The sequence below is a fragment of the Herpailurus yagouaroundi genome, unplaced genomic scaffold (genome assembly GCF_014898765.1).
Source record: "Herpailurus yagouaroundi ecotype Mexico unplaced genomic scaffold, PumYag 29, whole genome shotgun sequence".
Taxonomy (NCBI): Eukaryota; Metazoa; Chordata; class Mammalia; order Carnivora; family Felidae; genus Herpailurus; species Herpailurus yagouaroundi.
In genome coordinates, this window is record NW_024412377.1 from 60254564 (window position 1) to 60279441 (window position 24878).

A 24878-nucleotide genomic window follows, 5' to 3' on the forward strand; every position below is an offset into this window, starting at 1 on the left:
CCAAGCCTCAGAGAGAGAGTAGGTAGTACTCCTAATGAGGTCAGAGAGTTAGCAAAAGGCAGAGCCTGGCAGGAATCCCTTCATCTCACTCTCAAGTCAACAAACCCTCACACATCACATTGCCTTTTGCCTTTTCACATGTACACTTTACTATTTAAGAACACTTTCTCCAGCTTCATTTCCCTGTGGAGGTAAGAGCATAGACTTTGGGGTCAGGCTACATTCATGTATCCATCCCACAAATACTTCTAGAGGTGTTATCCTGTGCAGTATTCTATATGCTGAGGCTATAGTGATAAGCAGAGCTGGGGATACATTCTGATCTGCATCTTATTAGCTTGGGAATCTTGAGAAGTCATATACTCTGTCTGTAAAATGGGGATGCTATTTCCCCATGCGCCAGGATTACAGTGAACAAGAACATCTGTGAAACCACCCCAGCACTGTACCTGGCATATAATCCATACTCAGTACATGTGACTTTTCTTCTTGCCTCTCTGTTCCCCTTCCCTCCTATGCTCCTCCCATTGTTCTAAGCCTATAATTCTTTTAAGAAGAGTAAAGGGTCAAGTGGCCTCCTGGGAGAATGGGAAATAGGTACTGAGCCTGGGAAGGACTCTGCACCCTATTAGCACCGAAAGTAGATCTTGAACCAGGCCTGGTGGCAGCCAGATGCTTTGAAGCCCTCACAGCCTCCACAGGAGGCTTGCCAAAAGGCCACAGATGCTGCTGCTGGAGCCAAGCCACTCCCTGCAGGGAATCTGGACTTCATATGGGTTCCTGGAGGGTCTGGAGAAAAGTGTCATCCTCCCTTTTCAGGGGCTCCTTTGGGGTGTTCCTGAATTTCGTTCATGATAACTACTGTATGAGGTGGTGTGCTGGAGCTGGCTCACACCACTCAAGGGAACCAAGTGTTAAATTTTTAGGAATTTTATGAGTTATTTGTTAAATAATTGCCATTATTAAAAATTTATATAGGTATCTATAATTAAATAATCCATATTAAAATCAAATGTGATAAATAGATATTCAAAACACATCCCTTCCTAATTATCTTACTACACTTTATTCTTATTTGTGTGCGTGAGGTTATTTGAATCTATTGTGTCTGCAATAGGAATGCTGTTTAACGCTCTTCTGCGGCTGCCCATCTCTTCTCTAACTCTGTTCAGTGATGTCATGTGGGTGGCTTGAAATCAATCATGAAAGGAGTCCTCATACCACAGAACTGGCAAACACCATATATCCAGGCCTCTGTTTTTGTCTTCCTGGAGAGCCAGTCGATAAACTTTTACCAGCACACCATTGCCGAGACCCAATGGAATTGCCAAAAACAATAAAAACCCCAAAGCACAGGGAAGCTGCTGCCATGCTTTTCTTCTCCCTAACAGGCTTGGTTCTACTGTCTACAAGTTCTCACGGTCAAAGCGAGGATATGCCAGGGATGTAGCAATTTTAAGACAAACTAAACACTCAACCTAGAGCAGAGATATAGAAATATGTTCCATTTCCCATGGTGATTCTTATTTATTGGCAATGGTTTCTTCTCTAGTAGTATTGAGTGTTTACATAGGCCAGTGAGAAAGAGAGCCCCAATTCCTGCATAGGTGAGGGGTGGGGATGATGAGTTGGGTGCCAGAGGCTTGCTGTACCTAAACTGGGTGTCCAACCCCACAAAGCTGTGGGAAAGGTACATTTGACAGGAGAGTGCTGTCTTTTACCTCAGCAGGTTTTGGTCCTTGGACCTTAAATAGGGTTTATAGATAATTAAAATTCACTTTTGATTAGGCAAACACCACAATAATCTTATTACAAGGAAGAACCACCAATGGGGACTAAAGATGATGGGCAAAAGTGTGATGAGAAACAAGGTCGTTGCATAATCTCAAAGTATTTTTCCCAAAGAATCCACTTTTTAATGACACAAGGAAAGCTAGTACCTTTCCAGTGGAGAAACCTGGCAGCCACCACCTTAACCAGTGATGAAAGGAGCATCACCAGGAAAGATACGTATCAGCATCATTCACCTTCTGATAAGATGCACTGAGAAGGACAACATCACTTTGGTGGGGAATCTTGCCAAAAATGCACAACCTCAATCTAATAATGAGAAAATGCTCAACAAGCCCCAACTGAGGGGTATTCTAAACGATGACAGACTAGTACCCTTCAGAAGTTAAGGTCATGAAAGATGAAACACTGTCACAGATTGGAGGGGACTTAACGAAACATGATAGCTGAATTCAATGTGGGATCCTGAAATGGATCATGAACCAAAAAATGGATGTTAGAAGGAATGCTGGAAAAATTAGAATAAAGTCTATAGTTTAGTTAATGATGTTGTACCAATGTGAATTTTCTGGTTTGGTAATTGTGCTCTGGTTATGTTAACATTAAGATTTTAACATTAAGGGAAGCTGTATGAAGGATACATAGGAACTTCTGTACCATTTTTGCAACTTGTCCATGAAGCTAACAATATTTCAGAAAAATTTAAAAGCTTATCTTTGAAGTATTTGAGGAATGATTGCTCACTTGCAAAGAATGCATTTTGAGGATGAACAGTTCCCCAAAGCATGCCTAGTCCAATGTGAAGGGATTCTGTTAGATAAGGGTTTTTCTCTGCTTTATCAGAAACAATAGCAAAATCTGCCAACAGATGATTGGCCTTACTGGAGGATTCCACCCTGTGAAGTGCTCCAGCCTATCTGGAGGCAAAATGTAACTTCCCACTGAATGAGCAATTGATTAAACCAATGTTAGCATGCACTAACCCAGGACTAGGCTCTGGGGACTGGGTATGTGGAAGAGCATAAAATCCTGTCCTGGGCTCAAGGACTTTGCAGGCTATAGCATTTCACTTGGGCTATTTGACAACACTGTCCATTCGATGTTTCCTCGGCCAACATGTGGGACTTGAATGTCACTTGATCTTTGCTTGGTAGGCTTGGAAAGTGAGTAGTTTGGCATAACTTACCAGATGGTCCTTGTGTCGTTTATTCTCAGAGAATCCACCTGGAAAATTAGAAGACAGCTTTTGTTGATGGTTGACTAAAATTCTCTCCAATAAAATTAATAATCCAACACGTTTTGTTCCATCAATACCAACTAGAAATACTTCTTGAGATGTTCTTTAATATTCCTTTATCTGCCATGACCAAAGTTTAAAGGAGTTTGCCTACAGCCAAATCCACAATGGCCTCTCTGTATTTGTTCTCTCTGTTCTGTCCCTCACCCACCTGGACTACCCCTCAGGAACAGAAAAGGGTAAGGCAAATGAAGTACTTGCTTGGGATGATGGCAAAGTGTAAGAGGGCAGCAAAATTCAGTAATCAAGAAAAAATAATATATCAATGCAATATTTAAAAAAATACATTTTGATATTTTGTTCATTATGGATTTTTCAAAAATTTTTAATGTTTATTTATTTTTGAGAGAGAGAGAGAGAGAAAGTGCAAGTGGGGGAGGGGCAGAGAGAGAGACCCACACAGAATCCGAAGCAGGCTCCAGACCAGCAGGCTCCAGACCCCGAGCTGTCAGCACAGAGCCCTATGCAGGGCTTGAACTCATGAACCATGAGATCATGACCTGAGCCAAAGTCAGACACTTAACCAACTGAGCCACCCAGGCGCTCCTGTTCATTATGGATTTTTTGCACTAATTCTTATTTCTAAAAATATGACATTAAACTTGATTTGTATCTGTTACTGAGTTTTTTGATGCCCCTTAAATTTTGCCTCCAGGGCAAGTGCCCTAGTTGCCTTACTCTGTCATCCAGTCTTGGCTCCATGTAGTGCCTTTCATTGACACTGAGTGCCTTCAATATAACAAAGCTGGGCTCTGACCCATGAATGATCAAGTGTGACAGCTTGCAGGAGTGGAGAAGGTACCTCTCTGTTCACCATGAAAGACTGTGGAGGGGCTCTGGAAGATTCTGTCTGCAGGGAACCTTTGCATAAAAGCACATGTTGCAAGGAACAGCCATTTACATGAAACCTTTGCTGGGCCAGCCACTTGCTTTCCAAAAAGCATTTCTTGCATAATGTCTGAATTAAATCTCCCCTTCACAGTTGGGAGGCATGAGTTAAAAGCCTGCTTGGCAGCAGAAAAATATAGCAATGTTTGGTCCAGGTTACAGTTACTGAGGGAACCATAACTTTGATTTGTTCAGCTGGTGTAAATGTAAATCCTTAAGTGAAATGTGTTAAGCAAGGAAGGAATTGCTCTGTGTTTGAAGATGCTTTTGATCCACAGTGCTCTCTATAGCGCCCCAACTGTCATATACAATCTGGGGTCAGCAGCTGGCAATAGGACAGGAAAAGTTTTCAGAAAACAATCGAAGAGTTCTAGAATGGACATATTCTCAGGAAGTTTCAGGCAACATTGGTCTTAGAGATAAAGGTCATTGATTTAGCAGCTCAGATTAGAAAATAAAATGTTTAATTTCAGCACAGTTTCTCCAAGCAACACAGCATACTGAAGCTATCTTTGACTCTCCATCTATTACCTTTTCTTCTACCTGGAATCCAAACTCAGCTTAGCTTTTCTCTCCTGCAACTCCATTTCCTACTGTCTTCAGCCAACATTCTGCATTCTAGTGAGACCAGTCTCTGGGGCTCCCCCCAGGCCTTCATGCTCTGTCTTCTTTGTCCTTTACCCCTTTCCTCCGTCTGGAATGTACTCTTTCTCTTCTTTTCGCCGTCCAGTTGTCCACTTGGTGATTCACAGCCTGAATCTAGTCCACACATATATTTTGTCTGGCTCACCAACTTATTTAGTAAAAGCCGCAGTGCCATCACTTCCTGTCGTGCTTCTAGATGATAGGTTTCTCGTGTCTGTGTTATCTGCCTCACCCTGTGAGCATCTGAATTGTGATTTCTGAGAGCCAAACCTTACCCTTCCTAATAAACCTGATGAAATTGCCTCTTCCATTAAGAAATCATCACAGGTGAGGGGCATTCGGTTAAGTGACTGACTCTTGATTTTGGCTCAGGTCATCATCTCACAGTTCATGGGATCAAGACCTATGTCATGTTCTGTGCTGAAAGCGTGGAGCCTGCTTGAGATTCTCTCTCTCTCTCTCTCTCTCTCTCTCTCTCTCTCTCTCCTTCCCTCCCTCCCTCTCTCTCTCTCAAAATAAATAAATAATCTAAAAAAAAAAAAAAGAAAAAAATCATCACAGATTCTTTTGCCCTGTCTTACTTTCCCTGCTGCATTCTGACAGCTTTTGGCTTTACTATCACATTTAGCCCTTAATTATGTGCAGTTTTACATTTGTTCTTATCATGTTATGCTTGTCTGGTTTATGTTGAAAGAGGACTAGCACTTTTTAAAAATTATTTTCTCTTTTCAACTAATGCATTGTCTTTCTATTTCACAGCTCACTAAATATTAACTGAGGACCCATTATTTGCCAGGTACCCTTCTAGGCATTGGGAACACAAAAGTGATTAAGACAAAATGCTCTTTCATTCAGAACTACCTGTAAGACCTAATTCCCCAATACTCCCAACATTAGTCTCAATGGTCTATTCATTATTTCAGAACCCATCTTATCTTATGCCTTTCTCCATGATGAACCTCCTCCCACTGCCATGATGAATTTTCCCCAAATATCCAAATTGTAGCTGTCTTTTGAAGCCGGGCTTAACTTCCCTGATCTCTGATTCACCTAACCATTCCACAGTCATATGTCCACCCCAGTCTCTCGAAATTTTGACACAACCTATTACTTCCTGGAATTACTCCTATGTAGATATAGGATATCCTATATCTGGTTCACAGGCTCTCTAAGGATGGGGCTGACCCAGTCTTATATTTCTTCTATATTTCTGCACTTTCTGGGCACAGTGCCGAACTCCAAGCAGATACTCAATAATTAATCTTTGTGGTTTGATTGATCCTCCCATCCCAGTTGCTCTACTTTCTAGAAATACATGCTGATGCTAATTTTATGTTTGATAGTCAGCAGAAGCTAATGAGAAAGGTAAATCTGCTGCTGATGCATTAAAACATCATATAAAAAGCAGGTACCAAGTTTGACTATGGTTGTGCTCCCAGCTTTGAGCATTGTTGTGCTCCTGAATCAGTTTAGAATTCAGCACACATTTTCCCACAGAAATGATGCAGAAGAGTAATGGTGGTCAAATTCCCAGGCCAGCCTGTGTAAGCATGTTTAACCTATAGTGTAATTGAATTTGGGGACAAAGAGTAGAGGCTCACATTTACATGTCCTCATTGCCTGAATATTTTACAAACATTGTAAGTGCTTTCCCTTACCTGACACTCACCACACTTGGCTCACCTTTAAGTGGTCTGTTTTCTCATCTAGACAACAAGCCCCTTGGATGCCAGGATTGTATCTATCTTGTTCACTGCCATATCCTACACAGCACCTGGCACAGATTGGGCAGTCAGAACATATCTGATGATTTTCATTGAGTTAAATTCTAGTTGAAAGTTATGGGGACATGCAGATGTGGATTCAGCCTCCCAAGTTCACTGCTAGCTAAGTGTGTGCTCTTGGAGAAGTTCCATGGCCTCTCTGAGCATTAGTTTACTGCTTCCTAATATTTTGTTAGTCGTGACTACCATGTTGATACCTAGTCTATGTTTCTTCTTTCATTTTGCCACAGTGTAATCCCTCAAAAAAAAGTTGTGATTAATTGATTAATCATGTCTCCTTTTTGTGCCGTATTGGTTGAGGTGGTGGTAACAGGAAAGGTGATATTTGGTATTAAAGCCTTTCAGCAGCTTTTGAGAACACGTGAGCTCTATTTCCAGTTCTAGTCCTGACAGACTGTGATCTGAGGCAGATCGCTCAAATATATCTATGAAAGAGTACTGATAGATTTCAGTTATTTTCAAGCTTTTCTACCTAAGTATCTCTAACTTCAGGCCAGTGAATATAAACTCTCAGTGTTCTGGGGGTGGAACCCAAAGGTGGAATTTACTTTAATTCAACCTTGTGTTTTATCTTAATTATTTGTGTGTACTTTGTATTCTAATTCATGATAGATCCATGTTTTAAAAATATTACTGTTACGCCTGAGTCACACATCCATGAATGCCTGTTGTAAGCCAAACACTGTCAAGCAACGTATATACAGATGTCAATTTTTACCACAATTCTGTGAGTTAGCTGTTATCGTGCCCATGTTACTGATGAACAAACTTAGGCTTACGGGAGTTTAAGTAAATAGACTTAGGCTACCCAGCAAGTTATTGGCAGAACCAGAATTCAATCTGTCTATGTCTAAATCTTTCCCCTATACCACCTCAGAGGGTAAGTACAAACAGAGCCTTCCCTTTGGCCAAAAAGTATGATAATAAAAATGTTTATGCCATGTTAAGTGGAAAAAGCAGGAAACAAATTGTCTACATGCTGCATAGAGTTTCATGAAAAAGACTTGAAGGCATTATAGAACAATAAGTTAGATATGTTTCAGGGCTGGGCTTGTGGGTATATGATGTCATTTTTGTTTTTGGTAATGTTTGTGCAATAAATAGTGAATTTTTTAAAACTCCACATAATTTAGAGGTGTAATCTTAGGATATAAAAGAGTTAGTTGATTTTGTTGGACATTATAATTTATCATACACATTTTTGTGAGGTATCAGAAATGTATAAATGGAGACAAGACTGGTATTGTTTATGTCTTCCTCTGGCTTGACTGTCACTGTGGCTGTGGGTAGGTAATAAAGGGCAGATATGCTTCAAAGAAACTCATGGAGAGGTGCTAGAAATATGATAAGTAGAGTCTGAAAGCAACCACTGTGAAAAGTGGAATATTTTTTCTTCTGTGAATAGAACCAGTCTTTAGGGAGCAGAGGGAATGCTTCCATATCTAGGGGCAAGGAATGACACAATTCAGGGAAGGTTGGAAAGGAATAGTTATAATCGTCCAGAATACCCTCAGAAGACTAATTATTTATCTACTTGAAACTTGCTCCGAAAGACAAGTTATAACACCACATCTTGGTTATAGGGTAAACAGTGAAAGAAGAAAAGAAAGAGTGCATGTAAGAAAAAGAAAGCATCTTTGCTTTGAGAAGAGATAACTTAGCACATCTATTATTTTGCACTAAACTCTGAATTGATAAGATACAAAATAAATTTAGGAGTATCATTTTCCCATATATTTATCCTTCCATCCATCTGTCCAATCATCCATCCATCCATTGACACATTCACTTCACATATTTATACATGTACTTGGTGCTATGTCAAGTGGATGCTACACTAGGACACTCAAAATTGATAGATGTGGTACCTTAGTTCAAAGAAATATTGAGTAAGGTTTTGTGAGAACTCAAAAAAAACAACCAACCCTACCTAGGGTGAGGTAGGGGTTGAGAGAGGTCGAGTGGGAAAAGGCTTCCTGAAGATGATTATTGAACTGTTTTTTTTTTTTTTTATTTATTTGAGTAGGAGATTGGCAGGTGACCAGGGGAGAAGGGGATCTCAAACACAGGTTAAAAACCCATCTGATTGCTCTCTGTGGGAAGGATGAGCTGGCTGCAGATGATTAGGATAGCTGGGTTAGTGCCTGAAAGAAATAAAACCTCACCAGACTCAAAGGGCTGAACTTCCTCAAGGAGTGGCTTGCAGTCCAAGGCTAAGATGTGGTAAACTCTGTTTTATGAAGACATTGTGATTATGGGAAGATCATAATCAGAATTCCAGGGAGCAGGTAAGAATGTATGCGAGCAGGGTGAGACTTGACACAGGCTGAGGGAAAGGGGTTGGAGGAATATATAAGGGTTAGTAACGTGTTGGTAGATTATACTCTTATTAGAGAAAAGCACTCTTATTATAAAGCCCTACTTATTATAGCAAAGAGCATATCAAGTGCAGATTTTACCTGGCTGGTTGTAATAGCACCTCCCTCAGGACATCATCCCAGATTCCCCTAGATTAGGTTTTTTATGTCTTTTCTGAGTTTACTCAGCACTTTGTGATAACACTGTTATGGCCTTTCCTCACTGTATGGCTCTTCCCTAGTAATACCCTGCCAATGGACTTATTTCTTAAAAGCAGGTACTAGGCTTTCTCTGTCCCCAAATCCCCAGAACTCAGGACAGAGCACGGCACCTAGTAAGTCAGTGGTATTCAGTTCCACTTCATATCAGAATTATATGAAGAGCTTTCAAAAAAAATAGCAATGCCTGGAGATTTAGAGTTAGTCTGGGGTAGAACCTGGGCATGAAAATATTTATATATTTAGAAAGTCCCTAGGTTATTCTAGAAATGCAGCCATAGTATCAACTACTAAAATAGATACTCAAAGTATGTTTCTGGAGATACTGAGTGATAATGAGTGCTACCCTGGCTATTTCATTTTTGTAGGATAGGAGTTTGGGGTGGGGCAGCAACTCAATGTTTAGGCACTGCCCCAAAGTTCTAAATTCATCTCTAGACCTACGAACACTGAAAGCAGAATACTACTTCTAGATGCCACACACTCATTGGAAATAAACTCTTAATGTACTTCTAGGAATAAACACATAGATCTGTTTCAAGCTGAGTTGGTTATACTAACCACTTAGGCTGGGCTGTCACTGGCTGAGCATATAAAGGAGCTGAACATTCAGAAGAAAGGCTTTCCTGTTTGCAGCTGATCAGGGAAGGATCAGAGATATGGATTATAAGTGGTGGTGCTGAGTATAATATGGAGACTGGGAAGTAAGGTGGGCATCTTCTTTTCATCTAGAAAAACCACCAGAAACCATAGATCAAATTGGAAAATTTATAATAAATGAGAAAATAAACTAGTTCTCCCCCTTCCAAATTTGTTGTGGGAAATAGGTTGGCCACAGAGAGATAGTGGTAGAAGAGGGAACATACAACCTAAACTTTCCAAAAAGAGTTGGGTGGGGATGATAGTAAATATCAGACACATGATAGGAGTGTAAAAATATATTGAAATCATCATTACAATTATGGAACAATAAAATAAATTGCAAATGATTTATCAAAATTAAAGCAAAGACACACACTGTGGTGGTCAAGGGAGACGGAGATATAGAGACAGAGAGAAGGATATAGAGAGAGCATGAGAGAGAGAGAGAGATTGAGACTTCATACTTCTCAAGAGGAGAAATGCCCTAGTTCTAGAAGGCAGTGTTTTATCAGCACCATGGAGAGATGCACAGCCTCTATTGCTTGTTCTGAGATGAGATTCTGCAGAGGGTTTTAATTATATCCAGTCTGAGCTAAAAAAACAGCACTGATGTCTGTGTAACTGCACACGTAGATCAGAGGATTCACATTTATTCCTCAGATTTATTGCTTTTTGCTGGTCAATTCTCTTACATTTTAAATTGGCCTACTTTCTCCATAATTTCCCGGCAAAGGAAAAGAGGTTGGACAGGAAGATTTTAAAGCCTCACACTGATGGTAATTTTTCTAAAGTTTCTGGTGTTATCAATTCCTAAGCAATCAGTGAGAGTGGGCTCTGAGTTTTGGCTGAGGCATAGGATACTGGGGTGTTTCATGAGATCTGTCTCTGAACTTAGTTTTATGCCTACCTGAATTGGGAGGGATGTGTGGGGAGAGCTTCCATTTTACAAAAAAAAAAAAGAGGACAATAGGATTTTGATTTGGGGAGGTCCTGGTGAGGAAACTAGATCACTCATCACAAAGTGAGCTGTCTGATGTCTATGTTCTTTCTCTGGAGGATGGCTGGGTGATTATGGGTATTTTCACTGTAGGAAGGAGGGTGGAAGATTGTGTATATTTTTTTTATTCCTCTTTTCTCCTGTCCAAGAACCCTTTAGTCATTGTGTGAGGTCAAGCTGTGTTATCAGTACAATTGAGGAAGTCCATGCCCGGAAGCTTCCAGAATCTCCATTCTGATTCCATCCCCTCATCTAAGAACCTCTCCTTGCATCTTGACAAATTACCTGACACTTCATGTGAGCTTTTCTAATTAATTAATTAAATTAAATTGATGTGGTGATTCCTTATTGTGTGCCAGGTATTTGTGCTAGGTGTTGAACCTAAAACAATAACCAGATTTAATCCCTATCCTCAAGGAATTCAGGGATGATGCACAACCTATAGTAGTGGATGCATTATGGTTCTTAACTCACAGGGGTTTGTATTCTAATGTTTTAAAGTTTTCAATCAGGGCTGCATTTTAACAGGAGAGAATTAGCCTTAAGTCAAAGAATGACATTATCTCCATGGAATTTCAAGTATCAATAAACAGTTGGAGATATATTGGGAATTCATTTGGGGTGGGGAAGAACCCTGTTGATCTCCACAGGCAACTTCTCTGCCTGTGGCTGAAGCCATCCTGGCATCAGGGATGAAGTATGGTGATAAAGCAAAGGCATAAAGCAAAAGTAAACAAAGGAAAGAGAATAGAAACACTAGGCTGCCAATGGAGGGGATGGAGAGGAGGTCAGTATTGGAGGGAGGGAGAAAGCTCATCAGGCAGCCCTGGCATGGAGACACAGAAGCCACATTTTGAATGACTTTCTGGATAAATAATAGAAAATGTTGTCACCACCAAGCAGTTTTCACCCACCGGTTTTCACTGGATGCACGTTTTAAAATACATTGTCTCCCAAACAAGAAACATGTATTAAACGTTGTGATGTGTTGACTCATTATTTAAAAAAAAAAAGAGTAATATATAAGCACCATTCTGAATTTTCTGACCAGCAGAGTTAAACAGAGTATTGACCTGTAGTTCTCATGCAAACAAGAAATCTTGACATTGTAATTAATAAGCCCGTGTGGTGATACTGAAGATGAATGAGCGTACAATTTCTGTTAAATTTTTTTTGGAATATTACAAAAAGTTTACAAACTTCCATTTCTACAATGGAAATCTTAAAGGAGCCCATTGCTGTAGGGCCATTTGCACATGTATCTTGCTTCTTACATTTAGATGTTGTAAATAATACAAAATTTCTATAAATACCTGTGTACACAACACATAAGCCTAGCAACCAAGAAGACATGTATTCAAATCCACCTCCATCACTTGTAATTCTGTGACTTAGGACAAGTTACATTAACCTCTGAATTTCCTCATTTGTAATATAAGAAGAATTAGAATAGCAGTTTTCTAAGATTATTCAGTGAATTAAATGAGATGGTTCACGTAAAACAGTATTATTATGGTAAATGACATACATTAGGTGTTCAATAAATACTGAATGGTATTAACAATCAGAATGAATCTTATTTTATATCTTAAATTGGGGTAATACTTGTCCCAGGGTTTTCCCAAGACACATTGAAATTATAAATATAAAGCACACAGTCCATAGTCTGGCACACAGTAAGAATTCAACAATTGTTACTTGTGTTCTTTATCCACTTCTCCTTATACAATCTCATAGACTCCTCCCGTTTTGAAGAACTGAACACAAAAGTAGACCATCTCCGTGGTACATCTTCATAAGTCGGTCCAACCAGTCTCCATTCATCAGCGCTGAGATGTTAGACTTACAGACCTAAGAAGGCTTAATTTTTTTCGCTCTAGGCTGCAGGTTGGAGGGTCCAGTGTATTTTAATAAAAGTTCCCACAAAGCAACTTACAGGATCTGAATAACAGCAACGTTTCTCTCTAAGCACAATGGGATTTTTTTGTTGTTGGACGTGATGGTTTTGTGCTTTTTCCTGGTTGCTTTAAGTAGATTTTTTCCCCCTACCTTCTAGAAAATGGAAGTTAAAAGCATTTGATAAATGGATAAAACATTTCATACTTGTGCCTTTTTAAAAGGGTTAATCCGTGTTACTTTGTAGCGCTCTTTTGTCAGCTCAGTAACACTGACAACTTCACTCCAACTTGTGAGCACCAGGATTCTATGGCAGCTTTGACATGGGGTGGAAGGTCTAGGGGATGGGGAGTGCCCTCGCGCCTCACCACAGGCCTGCCTGCACACTGTGGCCCCTGCTGTGTATCCACTCCATCCCTGTGAATACGATTTCTTGGGTGTGTAGACTGACATTCATTCTTTTCCAGTTGGGAAAAATTTCTATATTCTTTATTATCATATATTATTATTATGAAAAATTATAACAAACCACAGGAAGTAAAATTATCCCTCTAACCTCACATCTCTCGTTCTTACCTCTGCTCTGGGGTACCATTATTTTTACAGACTTTTTGGACATAGAAAAATATTTTTTCACAAACATAAATGGGCTTATGAATGGTGCTCTTTAGTCTTTTTTTACTGAGTGTGTTAAAGATATCTGTCCAGGTCAAGGCATATCTACCTTCTCCTACTCTATTGCATGGATAAGCTGTCATTTATACAATAGGATCCCAGACTTGGGGATATTTATCTTGCTTGGTGTATTTGGATATTAAAAGCAATACAATATGCTATAAACAGCTGTGCACACAAATGTTTGTCTTATTGTTAACTTTGGACAAATTTGCAGAATGATTTATCATCTACAAAGTGCTGCTGCATCTATTCATTTCTGTGATCCTAAAAGATGGAGGCGGTGGTAGTTATAAGCCTGGAATCCAAAGCACTCTCACCTCCCAGCACCACCACCATGCTTTGGAAAGAGCCCAGAATTAGACAGCATTGAGCTTGCGTTCAGGCGTGTCCACTTAGGAGTGGATAATGTATGGGCAAGTTTATAAACCTCTCGATCCTCATATTTCATCTTGGACTTCAATGGGCCTTAAAAAAAAGTAAGATTATAGGTTTCAAATCTACATGCACAGTTCCTGGCATATGGTATGACCTCAAGACTGTTGGGTAATAGCAGTGTCAGGATGAGGACCCATATCTTCTTTTCTTCTTTATTATATCTTTCTGCCACCAACTCAAACTCCCCCCTTCTCAAGAAGGCTAACTTATGGTTCAGAGACACCTATGACCACATAAAGGTATTGCTTAAGTCCTACCTGGGAAATGGAAGTCACCCAGTTGGTAGGAGAGGCAGAGATGATGGGGAGTGACAAAGCCCCCTGCTAGACTTTGCTGACCCCCAGTTCCCCCTCCTCTGAATCCCTGGCAGCCTCTGTCACTTGCTCCCCACAATGTAGTGTTATACAGTTAAAGTCAAATCCTTCCGGATGGAAACTACTTCAAACAAGAAGAAAGAAGGCAGATAGCACTAAGCCTAGAACTCATGAGAAAATCACATTGTCTCCAGGGTGCCTGGGTGGCTCCGTTGGTTAAGCATCTGACTCTTGATTTTGGCCCAGGTCATGATCTCACAGTCATGGCATCAAGCCCTGCGTCAGGCTCTGTGCTATGTGTGGAACCTGGTTGGGATTCTTTCTCTCCCTCTGTCTCTCTCTCCTCTCTCTCTCTCTCTCTCTCTCTCTCTCAAAAGAAAAGAAAAAAAAGAAAGAAGCAATTTCCAGGTTTAAGAAAAAAAGGAAAAATCACATTGCCTCAAGGGGTCATAGAAAGAGGTGACTCTACTTTAGATGATACTGTTACTATCTTTTGAAAGTTAGGATATTTTCTTTCTAGCTAAGTGTTTGTGGTTCCTTTGAGATAAGAAAGAAGTTTAAAAGGCCTCTTACATAGAAACGCAGAGCAGGGAAAAATAGTAGCAGCCATAGATTGTAGCTGTTTCTGTGGTCAGAAAATGCATTATTTTTTGGCTTAAAGAAAAAAAAGGTCTTTGGATTTAACTCTGTAGTTGTGACCTTGAGATCTTTATCTTCCTACTAAAGAGATCTAAAGACAAAGCAGGTGGAGAAGCTGGGATTGTTCTTGGCATGAACGCAAAGACCAAGGCTGCTTGTGTGCCTGCTGGAGTGGAGGAAGCTGTTGGCCTGGACTTGCTCAGCAGAACTGGTTTTTCATTTTTGCTCTGATGACTTTACCTGCCACTGGTCACATGACCTCCCCCACCCCCCACCTCCACCCCCCTTTCTCAGTGCTGAAGTTTTTCTTTCTGTAAACTTAGGGGTTGCACTGGAACTCTTTTCAAAACCTCAGCCATTTGCATTACACAATCACATTTTTTGTTATTTAACGTTATCACATGAACTTGTAATATTTTGAATGATATCGGCTCACTTATAAACATTTAAACTCAAAAATTTGGTGTAGAAACCCCTTGTAAAGGTGATACATAAACTGTAGTCCCAGTTTTGCTCCCTCACGAAAACCTGATATGGAAGATAAGGGAGGATTCTAAAAGAAGGTGGATATCATATGGAAAGTGAATAAGTGACTTAGCAGGCCCAGGTAAGGTAATTCATAGGCTGGCATTGGGGAAAGCTGAGAACTCATCCATCCAATCTAAAGCAAAGATTCCCCCAACGTTTCAGAAAGTGGTAGTACCAGGTCCCCCTGGAGGTGGGATGACGGAGAGGAACTGTAACAAGGAAGACGGGTTACAAGTCTGTTGAAGAAGCAGCCTGACTCGGTGCAGCTGGGTCACTGGAGGTTTAATCTATAAAGACAAAACAGCTTTGTAGTAGAGGCTGAAGTTTGAGAACAAACTGAGGGTTGATGGGGGGTCAGGGAGAGGGGAAAGTGGGTGAGGAGCATTGAGGAGGGCACCTGCTGGGATGAGCACTGGGTGTTGTATGGAAACCAATTTGACAGTAAATTAAATTTAATATAAAACAAAACAAAACAAAACAAAAAACAGGGCTGGACTAGGAGACACTCATCAAAACGGAAGTCAATGATGCCATACTAGAAACAAGGTATCAATCAAAGTATGCATCCTAGAAGCAGAAGCTTCAGACACTTTTGTCCCACTTGGCTTCTGGAAGGCTACAGCTGGCGCTTAATCCTTCAGGCAAGAGGTGAGAGAATGCCTGTGTGTGGAATCTGAGCAGCACAAGAAGAAAGAATTGTATAGGGGTAACTGGGTGGCTCAGTTGGTTAAGGGTTTGACTTTGGCTCAGGTCATGATCTCACAGTTCATGAGTTTGAGCCCTGTGTTAGGCTGTGTGCTGACAGCTTAAAGCTTGGAGCCTGCTTTGGATTTTGTATCCCCCTCTGTCTCTGCACCTTCCCTGCTTGTGCTCACTCTTTCTTTCAAAAAATTAAAACAAAAAATTTAAAAATGTTAAAATTAAAAAAAAAAAAAGACTTGTATATTTGAGTATTTGAGACTCTCTGGCTAACTGTCCCAACTGGTTCACCCTGTAAAGAAGCTCACAGACCACAAGCTCTACTCACATGCTCAGAGTTGGCAACCAGCCTTTCAGTTACCCACACCAAAATATGAACATACCATCACCCATTCCAGAGAACAGAGAACAATTTGAATGTAAAAAAAGAGTGCAAAACAAGCAAACAGAAGAGAAGCAACTTGGAGGAAAGAGACTCTGCGAGGCAAAGCAAACTTTTAAAAATAGAATTTTGAAAAATAAGAGACAATCATGAATCAGAGGAAATATAGTATAAAATTTTTTAAAGAACTGGAGCACCTGGGTGGCTCAGAGTTGAGCATCCAACTCTTGGTTTCAGCTCAGGTCACAATCTCATGGTTTGTGTGTTCAAGCCTGGCATCGGGCTCCTCACTGATGGTGCAGAGCCTGCTTGGGATTCTCGGTCTCCCTCTCTTTCTGCCCCTCCCCCACTTGCACTTTTTCTGTCTCTCTCAAAATAAATAAGAAAATAAACTTAAGGGGGAGGAAAAGACATATTCACATCAAAGGGAGATTTTTCTGCTTGAGATCAAAACAAGGGTTGAACCTTGTTTGAAACCTTGAATGAAAGGAATGAACCTTGAATGAAAAAAGAGGATGCCTTCAGCATAATTTGATTCAGTGTTTGAAAATGCTGTGTCTATATATTATTACTGAAAATCATCTCATGTATGGTATGTTCTGTTATTATTCTGGAAACATTGTGGGGGATCGGTTCTGAATGGCATTCTGCAAAGTCCCAGGGCTGGCATAGGGGCTCGAGTGAAGCAAGAAGCAACCCCCCTCGCCCCCCGCCAGCTTTCTAGCTCTCCTTCCACTATGTTATATATAACAGGGCTTATGTACAAGATTTCACTTATAGAAAGTACTCCAAGATCCATCCAGGTATCACAGCCTGTAATTATTAAAGAAGAAAAATCACTACTATTTGCAGTGTGTTTAGGTTGGATGGATTAATATCTTTGCCAGGCCCATAAAGGGAAGACTGACTTTGTCTTTTCAATTATAAGCCACTGCTTAGTTTGAGCCCAGAAGACACTTTCCTAGAGATTCCCTCCACTTGCCTGGCACTAGAGCAATTAACAGTAGGTGATTTGTGGCTGCATTTTTACTGCTTAGCACAGGTTTATCATCTTGAAAGTTTTCTACTTGCATATATGCTATACATTTTTTTAGGTGACATTCGATATCATCCAGAGTTTAGATTATGTATTGCCTTATACTGCATATTCTGCTACGTGCTGAGAATCTGTAAGCCTAGCCTGAATGCTGATGCAGACCCAGGGGAATATGAATTGCAGCCACCACTTATTGAGGGCTTACTATGTGCCAACCCTTAATATCAAGGGATTTACCTGCATTACTTTATTTATACCTCAAACACGTACTATGAGGTTTGCCACATTTTATAAATAAATTGAAACTCAGAGAATAAAGGTAATTTGCCCAAGGTCACCTAGCTCAAATTAGCAGAACTGAGATTCAAACTCAAGTCTGTCTGATCCCCAAACACTCTGCCATACAGCCTCTCATACTGGGAGCTTTCAGAGTGAAATGAATTGAATTTGACAGTTTTCCACTTTTAAATACCAAACTTCCTGAGCAGTCTAATTGCCGCTTTTTGGACTAAGATGAAATGGCTATTTAAAAGAAGCAGGAGGCAGGAGGTCAAGAGAAAAGGGGTTTTATTATCTCTGTTGGTAAAAGAAGAGATGTAATCCTGGAAAAAAAAATAACATCAAATAGAAACCATTATATAAATTTGCAGTGGGCTTAGGTTGATGAAATTGCAAAGGAATGCAGAAAAGATAAGGGAGTCATGAATACATAGCACTGAAGATTTTCTAAAAAGGAGAGAAAAGATCAGAAGTCACTGAAGGCAGTTAGAAGTTGGCTCAATTGAAGTCGGGGTCTATGTATCTTGACATATGGAAAGAGGCTGGCAAGTAGCAGCCAGAGATCTGTGTTCCTGTTGAGTCTGCCTGGGTGAGGAGCAAGCTCTAGAGCCAGACTGCTGGGTTTGAATCATTTTTCCCTAACTTTCTAACTGTGTGACTCTGGACAAGTTACTTCACCTCTCTGGGCTTCAGTTTCTACATGTGAACAATGGAGATTGTAATATTGCTCATCACATTGTGAGATGAGTTAGTGCGTTTAGCAAGGTGCCAGGTATTTAGTAAGCACTCAGAAATGTTAGCTATTATTGTTATTACCATAGGCATCACAGTCATGTAATGTAAGAAATAGGAGATTGTAAGTCAGTAAAAAGGCTTGAAGAAATAAAGGAGAAGGAATCAGGAGAGAGGTTGACCTATAGCCAAGAAGTGAGGGGAGATGTTCTTACCCCTACCCCTGAGTAGATGTGGGGAAAGGGCTGGATGGTTGTGGGGAGCTCACCTAATCTAGTAAGAGAATCTAGCAAGAGATTGAGGTCCAGCTGGACCCCATGGAGCATGAGACTGCTGTTGCTGTAAAATATATGCTTTGATAGATGTCTTGCTGGTGAGCTCTACAGGGCTGGAGAATTGGGGGTTATAGCCAAAGTGCAAAAGAAGCAAGTATGGGACAGAGAGAGGAAGCAAGCTCTGGGCTATTCATCTTTGGAAAACAATAGTCACCGAGAGCATGTTGGGAGATGAGGGGGCTTTTTAATAAGCACATTTTCTTTCCTTCTTTCTTTCTTTCTTTCTTTCTTTCTTTCTTTCTTTCTTTCTTTCTTTCTTTTTTTTTCTTTTTTTTTTTTTTTTTGCCCTCCCCCAACTACGAGTCTATTTCCTTTCATTGGTTACATTAAAAGACAAACTATAGTTGAGGTGAATGCAGCAAAGGTTAATGAGGTACTTAGGAACGAGTATGAGTAGTTACCCACTTTTTAAATCACCCATTTCTTTAGCATTTTGTTTATGTCAGTCTCTGGCTGGGTCCTGGAGACACAGGCTGTTTCCATATTCCAGCCTTCATTTGTAGAGCTTCACAGTACGTCTGTCATGGTTCTCAGCCATCAGAATAACCCACATAAAATTCAGAAATTACTGATGCCCAGGCTATTTCTCAGACCCACAGAATCTCCTGCAGTGGAATTAGGTGAGTGCATTGTTTCAAATTGCATGTGTCACTTTTAAGTTCACATCAACCTTGAAAGGCTGGTGAGAGAACCTTCCACAGTTTGTAGATGATGAAGTTGAGACTCAGAGTTTAAGTTAGAAGTGTGGCCACATAGCTGGTAAGGGCTGAGTTGGAACTCATACCTGGAGCTGCTGATCTTAGAATTCCAAGTGGCGTTTCCACTTGTCCATGACCACCATCCCAGATATGCATAGATGAAACTCTGTGCCTTAAGGCTATGCTGGTAAGAGGATTTGAGGATGTAGTGAATCTGTGTTGTAATCATCCATAAAACTCTTGCTCACCATGGCAAATGCTCAGAAAGCATTGATAAGTTCTACCCAAGGTTCAGTGGCTTGCATTTAAAGTGGGTAGTACCCTGTAGATGTTGTAACCAGGCTCACCATGGATTTTCCCCAAGATGGATAATGCAGCCTCTACTGCATAAACTCCCCCAAGGTTATAGTTTCCATCACAGAAACCCAGTCTTAGACTCCAGAAACACTACCTCGTCTATTTGTCCCTTAGCTCAGAGGTGATAGTGACTTCCTTCTAGTGCTGATCCCTAGGTAATCTTGTTTGGTGACTCAGCTTCTTCATCACCCATGTAACCAATTTCCTGCAGTAAATACCCTACCTATCCCAGGTTAGATCCTCACTGTTACACCAATGAAGAAACCAAGGTCCAGAGAAGTAACTCAGCCAATGTAGCACAATAATTCTGTACTTAGTATTCTACAACAAAAGATTCTGATTCCATAACTTAGGCTCTTAATCTCTACCTTATAGTTAAGGTGGTTAATGAAATTCCTCGTGCCCAGTGCCAGGTGATGATGGTCATGGAGGTATGATGACAATGGCTACAGTGATGATGATAGTGGTGGTGGTGATAGCAGTTGTGGTGGTGGAGGTCTTGGTGATGACCACATCTGACCACTGTTGGATGTTCTTTGGAAGAGATGTGCAGATACAATGTCTGGTTGTCACACAGATGTCTCTGACTATGTTACAGGCCTTTACCTACCACCATATCCAAGAAATCATGGTCCAGCTTCTTCGTACAGTGAATCGGACGGTCATCACGATGGGGCGGGATCATGTTCTGATTGTGAGTACATCTCTTCCTCTTGTCAAACGTTTCAAACTGTTCAGGGTCAAGGAATGGATTTTCTGGAATTCCAGATTATGTTGAAAGCCTAGCACCAATCATTACTTTGTTTTGGAGTACAGTAGTTAGATTTTTTCTTATCTGAGTTGGGATAACACAAGAGTTAACTCAAGTTGCTGAAATAAAACAAGAATTAAGACTTGTCAACTAAGGTGAGTGTGCCAATGGAGATGGAATGTCACTGGTAAAGATTAAAGAGTGAGAGAAGCTTTTTGTAAGTGGCCAGACAGAATGCTCCACATTCACATCCACCAGGAGCCTTTTCTTTTGACATAGAGTTGGACAATGTCCAGTCTCAGTGTCTTGTGTGCTTGGTTTTCTAAGTGGATTCATTGTATGTTAACTCTGCCCATAGATGTCAATTAATTCAAGTCACTGCTAATTTTTGGGTTATTCTTCTGTACAAATGCTACATTCTGAAGATCAGGAGGTTCCTGCCTCATAGTCTGATTATTTTCCCTCTCCAGAAAGAGTCCATCTCTAACCCTTTAACCTCTGCCCATCTTGCTTTAAATTGAGGGCCAAAAATAATGCTTATGGGGACCAGTCACCAACATAAATGAGTATGTTCCACTATGTTACTCCTCTGCTCAAACTCACCAGTGGTTTCCCATCTCACTCAAAATAAAATCCAAACCATTGCTAGGGCCTGAAATGTCCTCTGCCTCATTTCTCCCACACACAAAACATGATTATATTTGCTGTTCCCTCGGCTTGACCTATCTCTGCCTCAGGACTGAGGGGTTATTTCCTCATGTAAATCAGATCCTGGCTCACTTGTCACCAAATCAGAGAGGCTTCCCTTCCCTGACTACCTTGTGTATAATACCCAGCACCTCTCAATCTTCTTTCAAGCTCCACACCTTACTTCTTTATGTTTCTTAGTACTTTTCACCACCTAGAAAAATATGTATACCTTGATTCATTGTCTTGCTCTCCTTGTGATAAAATGAGCTCCAAAATGTAAAGATTTCATTTGTTTTGTTCATTTGTATCCCTGGACCCTACAACAGTGCCCTGCATATAGTAGGTACTTGATATGTATTTGTTGAATGAATGAGTGAATGAATGAGTGAATGAACCAGGCAGGGACTCTAATGTTTAATGAGGACAAGTGCTACCCAGCTGTGATTGATTGATGCCATATGGAACTGGGCCATATAGTTGCCAAAACTCCCAGCTTCTCAAGAGAAGCTGAAAATGTGAAATGTCCTGATATTTAAGTGTTGGCAGCTAATAAGAAACTATATTTATAAACATTCTCTGAGCCCTGAACAGCTGGATTCAGCTTTCAGGAAGCCAGTTTGGGATCTCAGCTAGGTTTGGGATGTTGATTGTCGATATGCTCTAGTCTTGCTTCATGGATACAGAGCAAGGGGCTGAGTGTCATTTCAACAAAAGCTGGGCAAGTAAGGATTTGATCCCTAGAAACAACAGAGGGTAAACATTTTCTTTAGACCCATTTGGCTCTGTTTAGTCATGTCAATGCATGTTTACTTACCATACACTGTGTAAATTTAAAGGAGTGGTGACATTCATAAAGAGGGCTCTCAGGGCCAGGTACTCCTGCTTTCTTGGGACAGAGAGTCATGTAAATTGGTCTCCATCACTTTCTAACTTACCATCCTTCCTCCTTAGAAGTCTCACCATATCTTATTTAGTTATAAGCTTCCATGTCTGTGGTTTCCATAACATGCCTGAGATAAGCATTTTATTACCTCCCTAATCTTTATGCCTCTTCTTTAGAGCTAGACCTAAAGATGGCCATCCATCTATTTGGTTTATCCGTTTATAGCAGGTCTTAACTCTCTGTCTCTCCTTTAGGACAGTCATTCTTTAAAACAGTGCCTGGATCATAGGAAGCACCAAATAACTGGAGTCTGTTATTATTTTCCTTTCTATCTGATACAATGCATCTCTCTGTCCTTTGCATGTGAGCATAGTTTGGCCCTCATTCACTACACCCAGTTTTTTGAGCCTTTCATTTAATGCTGTACTCTGGTTGCTAGCCCTTCCGACATGCATTCCTCACTGCTGCCCCATCAATCTTTGCCAGGACACTCCCCTACTCTGGAAACTTCTGTGGGTTCCCACTGTGTGCCCAGTTAAGTCTTAAATGCATTAGCCTGACCATTCTCAGCATCTGTGATCTGGCCACAACCACATGTCTCAGCTTTTTCATCTACTTTTCTCCACCTGGCTTTTCAGACAAAATGGATGTCTGGATATTGCCCAACCATGCCTGGCTCTTTCTCACTCATGCTGCTTTCTTTGTCTGGAATCCTTTAGTGTGCCATCTCAATCTATTGATATACTATCTAGTCTTCAAGGTCCAGCACAAATGCATCCCTTAGGAAGCTGCTCAAATCTCACCAACCTGGTTGGGACCTCCCTGCCTCTTCTAAATCACACAGCTGTCTTTATTCCTTCTTTCTTTCTCTTTCTTTCTTTCTTTCTTTCTTTCTTTCTTTCTTTCTTTCTTAATTTCTTTCTTTTTTTTCTTTCCTTCCTTCCTTTCTCTCTCTTTCTTTCTTTCTCTCTTTACTTCTTTCACTTTCATTGGGGTGAAACTTACATGCTTTAAATTTTAACCATTGCAATTTGTATGAGTTTTAGTAAATGTATAATTGTGTAGCCATGACCACAAGTCAGTTTGTAATACTTCCTTTCATTCCTGAAAGTTCCATTTGCAGTCCCTCTGCTTGGCACCCTTACCCCTCTATCCCCCATCCATCCCTAAGCACCACTATTCTAATCTCTGTCTTTATAGATTTGCTTTTTTTTTTTGGACATTTCATGTAAGTGAAATTATACAATTTGAAGTCTTTTACATCTGGCTTCTTTCCTTAAAATAATGTTTTTGAAGCTTATATTTTAGGATGTATCAGTACTTAACTCCTTTATATTGCTGAATAGTATTACACTGTATGAATATACAGCATTTTGTTTATCCATTCTCTAGTGGATAGATACTTGAATTGATTCCAACATTTTGCTATTATAAATAATGTTGCTATGAATATTCATATAAAAATTTTGAATGAACATATTTTAATTTCTCTTGTGTAGAAATCTAGAAGTGGAATTGCTAGGACATATGGGAATTATATATCTAACTTTATAGGAAATTACCAAAATGTTTTCCATAGTGACCATTTTATATTCCCATAAGCAATATGAGGGTTCTATTTATCTACATCCTCCCTAACACTTAGTATTGTCAGTATTTTGGATTTTAACAACTCTAGTGGATTTATAACAATTCTAATGGTGTCTCATTGTGGTTTTAATTTACATTTCCCTGATGACTAATGATGTTGAGTATTTTTCCATGTGTTCTCTCTGTCTCTCTCTCTCTCTCTCTCTCTCTTTCTTTCTCTAAGACACTTTTATCTGTGAACTTGCCATACATAGCTCCTCTCTTATACCACAGAACTTTTAAGGCTTAGACCTATTTATAAAAGGGGGTAATACTTGACCTTCCTGATAGGGTTCCTATGGAAATTAAATGAAATAACACAAAAAAGCATTTGCACATGAGTTTCTTGTACATAATATTCATTTATTTATTCATTCACTATTTTATGAAAACCTCTTATATACTCAGCATGAAGACTCAGAAATGAGTCAGGCATGGTCTGTGCCCTCAAGAAAACCATGACCTCTTTCAGTGGGGTGTTTCTCAAGTACCTCAGACTCACTGTGCCCCAAACGTAATTCATCACCAGCCCCCCAGGAGCCTGCTCCATACTCTCCCTTCATTTAGGATCCCATTTTACAGTACTGACCTAGAACTGTAGTAGCCGCCCTTGATTCCTCCCTCTCACTCATCTGCCTGTCCTCCTAGCCTCCCACCAAATCCTGCTGTTTTCTGCACATCTGGCTTCAGTCCCTCCCCACCTGGCTCTCCTGCTTGCCCTCAGAGCCCCCTATACACCTCAGCCATTGGATTCATTGTACTTAGTTCATTGTAAGGTGATTTTTTTTGTCTCTGTGCTCCAGTCTCCCTACATTCTGTGGATGCCCTTGAGGGCAGGGACCATGTTTGCTTACTCTTTTACCCTCAGCTTCCAGCAGTGCCCCTGGTATACCATGGGTCCTCAATGAATGTTTGTTAAGCAAATTAATGAGTGAAATAATCCCTAGAAATGCTATGTTGTTTCATACCTTCATGTATTTGTATGTCTTTCTCTTAGTTTGGAATGCTTTTCCTTCTTCAAAGAATGTTTCCTCTCAGTATCAGGAACCCGTATTTCAGGGAATGTGGGCGCAGTGTAAGGAATTGTTTGTTCATACTTTCCCATCCCCTGGGCTGATTCCAGGAGCCTCGCAGAGGTTCTAAGTCACATGCTGTGTCATTAGTCTCAATGACTCTTGAGTTTGTTGGTGTGATTACAGCAACAGGAGGGCTGAGTGGGGAGTATTGGAGGTATGTAGAAAGCACACCTAACTAGGAGCAGGAATGTGCCTGAACTAGAAGGAAGGAATAAACAGAT

The 24878-nt window shown here is 40.4% G+C and overlaps 1 protein-coding gene across 1 annotated transcript in view; it reads left to right on the top strand.

Moving 5' to 3' along the window:
- The window catches only part of DOCK2 (dedicator of cytokinesis 2), a 418809-nt gene that overhangs the window by 163086 nt on the left and 230845 nt on the right, over positions 1 to 24878 (top strand). Inside the window, exon 27 of the mRNA XM_040444509.1 lies at positions 20227 to 20322. Within this exon, the coding sequence (XP_040300443.1) occupies positions 20227 to 20322 (96 nt within the window). The remainder of the gene's footprint in view (positions 1 to 20226; positions 20323 to 24878) is intronic.